The following is a 5,000-nucleotide window of genomic DNA, read 5'->3' as shown; positions in this document are numbered from 1 at the left end:
CAATTTTTTTTTCGGACAGAGACAACGCTGTTAACGGCCAGGTACTCATTTTGCACCTGAGTACGGTAAAAGAATGTGAGTAAAGAGCCTTCTCCAAGGACTCAACTATGCGCCGAGCGAGGCTCGAACCCAGGACCTTCCGATCCGAAAGCGAGTGTCATACCACTAGACCACATAGCCGCACTAAGTAATAAACGATAAATAAATATTACACACACACCCGCACATATATATATATATATATATATATAATATACACAAACACTCTGTCTCTCTTTCACCCACACACATACACACAAACGCTCTCTCTCTCTCTCTCTCTCTCTCTCTCTCTCTCTCTCTCTCTTTCACACACACACACACACACACACACACACACACACACAAATCAACTATATAAACATATCTACCTGACATTTCAATAATTATAATACTTCGAAAGTCAACGCAGGGTTTCAATATTTTAAAATGTTAAAACTTATAAAGTTTGCTTTTAAAAGAAATGATAGGAAAGTCACCGTCGTCCAATTCTGTGACAGACTAGGCACTATGACGATGACGATGATGATCATGATGATGATGATGATGAGGATGATAATGATGATGATGATGATGATGACGACGACGACGACGACGATGATGATGATGGTGATGATGATGATGACGACGACGACGACGACGATGATGATGATGATGATGATGATGATGATGATGATGATGATGATGATGATGATGATGATGATGATGGTGATGATGATGATGCTGATAATGATGATGTTTTACCACTAAATTGAACAGAATAGAGTTCTAAAATTAAAATAGGTAAATTATACGCTATAAAAATCGATAACGATAAGTATTGAAATGAAAGCTCCAATTTATTAAAAGAAGACAGATACTGTGGACGTTTCGGGTTTCCCCTTGATCAACAAAACACGATGAAAGAAACACTGATGAATGAGAGATGTGTTTAGTGGTTCATCCATCATGTTTTGTTGATAAAGGGGAAACCCCAAAACGTCAACAGTATCTGTCTTCGTTCAGTAAACAGGAACTTACATTTCAATACTTATTGTTATTTTCCCTTCGAGCTTCAAGCAGCAACATTTTCATTTTAAAATCTATAAAACAATAAATACAATAAGATGAAGAAGAACTTTTAAAAAAAGTTTTAATGAGTAACTTAAAATAACATTCTTGTTTTAAATATTGATTTAACCCAAAAAAAATTAACGAAAAAAAAAAAAAAAGTGAGGACAATTTTTTATCAGGTACTCACCTTCATAACATCCAACCGACCTCGTCCACACGTGCAATTTAACGTTTCTCCATGCCATCTCGTACCGGGTAATTTCTTCTTCGTAGTATTATTATCCTGTGAATTTACTCCACGACCTCTTCCTCTTCCTGCTCCTCCTGCTCCTCCTCCTCCTCCTTTGTTAACTCCTGCGCCTCCTCCTCCTCCTCCTCCTCCTCCTGCAATACTTCCTCCCACTCCTTCTCCACCACCTCCTGTAGTTTGAGGTCGCTCGGGTTTCATCCCGTTGTTCTGTGAGTTAGAATTATCAATCTTATTTCCATCGCCACTTTTTACAACACTTTTACTCTCACTGGTATCGTTTTTCTTATTTTCTCCATCGGTGTTATCATTCACATCTGACTTGGCCGACTTGAATGAATCGGATCGACCAATCAGAATGCGTTGAATTGGGGAATCCCGATCTTCCATCTATGTCAACCTCTTAGCATTAACGATCAATTGTATCGAACATTTTATTGTGAAAACAATCGATATGAAATTTTAATGGACTCTTGGACGCGCCGTAATCGTAAAATATCAATACCCAGTCCTGACTCTATGAGGAAAGAAGGAAAGTGATATAAACAAGTCTCTGTGTTGTTCTCATTTCGTAGATTTGAAAGTAACTACTGTAAATAATCAATAACACATTTAAAAGCACACTGGAATAAGCATCTACATAACGAAATTATTATTATTTTTTTTTATCACTGACAAAAGTAGTCGTATGAAGTTAAATCCGAAGTAGTAAATCGAGGATTTCACGATATGCTGAATTCGAAGCCAATGAAAAAAAAAAAGAAAGTAAGAAAGGCCAAAAAAAAAAAACCTTCCTTTTTTTCTCAATGATCCAGAACATTTAGAAAAATAAACGCTAGTAATAAAAAAAACAAAAGTATTTCCGCAGAATAACATGTTCTTCCAATCGGGTAAAAAATCAATATATCGAATAATCGATGTTGATAATCAACCAAGCGTTTTCAGAAAGAGAAAAAAAAATAACAGTCAGGAAATTCAACGCCCTTCTAAAAAGTATAAAGTATTCACACATATCAATCATGAGAAATTAACAAAATTAATGAGACTTAAGACTTTTACGACATAAGAAAAGAATAGATTGTGTATGTGTGTGTGTGTGTGTGTGTCTTATTGTGTGTGTGTGATATTGTGTGTGTAAATTTGACAGTAATGTGCACAACGCCTATTGACAATAACTGCTTTGAACTCGTACTTGAACTCCGGTGAACGCAAAATACAAAGATATTCATAATAATAAAGGCCTGACACTGAATTGAAGAATATAAACAGTCCTGTGGGGAGTGCATTTGACATACGGGTTTTTGTTGATCAATTTTCCTCTGCACAAAGAACACAGACTGCACAATACGAACCATTTTACTTGCAATATTATGACATAATCATTTAATGTGTTACGAAAACAAACAGTGCCAGAAAATAAAAGAAAAAAAAGTGTACTTTGTCGAAGCTGAAAATTGGATAATATTCTATTAGTCTAAAATAGAAAGTTTAGATTAAATTTACACGGCGTGCACTTATTTGCAGGTATGATAACCCAATTCCTGATGACCTCATTGTTGCAATGGAAATCTCAAAAAAAAAATGACGCAAAATATTGCCCATACCAACAATGTTAAACTAGGCCCATAAATGGGCTCGGATGTCAGACCTGCATAAATGTGTACACATCGGATTTACAGTTTATTAAAGTGCAAAAAAATAATAACATAAAAAAGAACCAACACCCTCCTCCCCCCCCCCCCCCCCCAATTAAAAAAAAAACAACAACAACAAAAACAAACACTCACACGACAATTTCTCATTTCTAGCTATTTGGACGGTAATTTTACTATTTGGTATATGTTCTTCCCATTCCGATTAATTACTGGTTTGATGCATTTTGACTGTCACCAAACACTGCCTTGATTGACTTTAATTGTATGGCCAATGCCACTATGTGGCCTTGTGGTATTACACTCGCTTTCGAATCGGAAGATCCTTGGTTCGAACCTCGCTCGTCGCATAGTTGAGTCTTTGGAAAAGGCTCTTTACTCACATTCTCTCATCGTACTCAGGTCGTACTTGGATCTCAATGTGCTTTTAAAAAAATGAAGTTTGGTGTCAACGTTAACCCCCCAGGTCTTTTTCACATTTAGATTTACTGAGAGCTGTCGTTTCGTTGCAGTGGTGATGTATCATTTCATAATTAAACTGAGAGTTTTTTCTTCCTAGGTGTGGTACGATGCATTTCCCAACATTGAACCTTGGTTGCCATCGATCTGCCCAATCAGCTAGATTGTTAATATCTTTCTGCAGATTGTCATTGTCGCTTAATTTGTTCACTTTGCGGTATACCTTGGTGTTGTCAGCGTACATTGAACACTTGGATGAGCTAGATAGGATACCAGGTAAATCGTTAATGAAAATGACAAAGAGGACTTGTCCGAGGACGCTACCTTGTGGTACCCCGCCAACCACTTCTGCCCAGTCGGATAATATGCCTTGTACGCTAACTGTTTTCTGTCTATAACCCAACTTAGAGTTTTCCAATGAATGCCATTTATTTCCAGCTTCTTTAAGTGTCTTTGATATGGGACAGAGTCGAATGCCTTAGCAAAGTCTAGGTAGATTGCATCGGTTGACGATCCTTTGTTTAGCATTTCTGTCCAGTCGTTTAGTGTCAAGAGGTTGGTAGAGCATGAACAGCCAAAGACAAAGCCATGTTGACAATTTGATAGAAGCTTGTGGACTGTTAAATGTTCTATGATGATGTCTCTAACAATACTTTCCATTACTTTGCATACAATAGAAGTTAGACTAGCAGGACGATGGTTTCCCGGATTGGTCTTATCTCCTTTCGTGAATAGTCGTGTCATTTGAGCCTCTTTTCATTCAGATGGAAGTATACCAGAATCATGTGATTTTTGATACAGTGTTGCGAATGGTTCAGAATGATCGTCGGATAATGAGTGCAGTTAACGTGGGTGAAGCATATCAGGACCGGGAATTTGTTCTTGTTGAGATTGTCTAGTTTATTTGATCATATTGTCTTTAGTAAATTCAATATCTGCCAATGCACTCCAAAAGGATTTATTTTCACATGTACGTACATTACTGAGATCTTCAATCGTAAAAACACACTGATTAATCTGTTAAGCACATTAGCTTTTGAATATTTGAAGAAACCTATGAATCACCGTCTCTGTTGGGGAAAAGGTGTAATATCACCTGACAGACGTCAATGTCTCGTTCTATGTGTTATGTGTTGCTGTTGGTCATGGACCCTTTGTAAAGCGTTTTGAGCACATTTAGTGGATATTGCCCTATATAAAAGCTCAAGTTGGTTTGTTTTAGTTTTTTAGTGGATTTCTTTTTACTGTCACCGAACACTGTCTTCAATCACTTTAAACGTGTGGTCAACGAAAAGCAACAGAAGAAGAAAAATAATAGCAGCAGCACACGTGAGACGATACTTCCAAAGCACCCACTCGCCAAATGCGTGTGCTTGTTCTTTCTTTTGTGTGTGTGTGTGTGTATGTGTGTGTGTGTGTGTGTGTGTCTGTGTGTGTGTTGTTTTTTTGTTTTGTTTTGTTTTTTCTTTTATCTTGTTTTTCTTTTGGGTTTCTGTTCTGGTTTTATTATTGGTTTCTTTTGTTGTTGCCGTTGTTGATTTGTTTTGTTT

General features: G+C 37.0%; 1 protein-coding gene across 16 annotated transcripts in view; it reads right to left on the bottom strand.

Annotated features, from left to right (window-relative positions):
* LOC144967260 (RIMS-binding protein 2-like) overlaps positions 1-5,000 on the bottom strand; it is a 263,317-nt gene that overhangs the window by 233,545 nt on the left and 24,772 nt on the right. For 2 of the 16 annotated variants that reach the window (XM_078904275.1, XM_078904281.1), the window contains exon 1: positions 1,280-2,025. The exons of the other annotated variants lie outside the window; for them this stretch is intronic. In XM_078904275.1, the coding sequence (XP_078760401.1) occupies positions 1,280-1,729 (450 nt within the window). In that variant the 5' untranslated portion in view covers positions 1,730-2,025. Of the gene's footprint in view, positions 1-1,279; positions 2,026-5,000 lie in introns of those variants that run through there. 16 annotated transcript variants of the gene reach the window in all.

The sequence above is a fragment of the Berghia stephanieae genome, chromosome 3 (genome assembly GCF_034508935.2).
Source record: "Berghia stephanieae isolate SIO BIC M18660-M18661 chromosome 3, UCSD_Bste_1.3, whole genome shotgun sequence".
Taxonomy (NCBI): Eukaryota; Metazoa; Mollusca; class Gastropoda; order Nudibranchia; family Aeolidiidae; genus Berghia; species Berghia stephanieae.
This window is presented reverse-complemented; position numbering and strand designations above follow the sequence as displayed.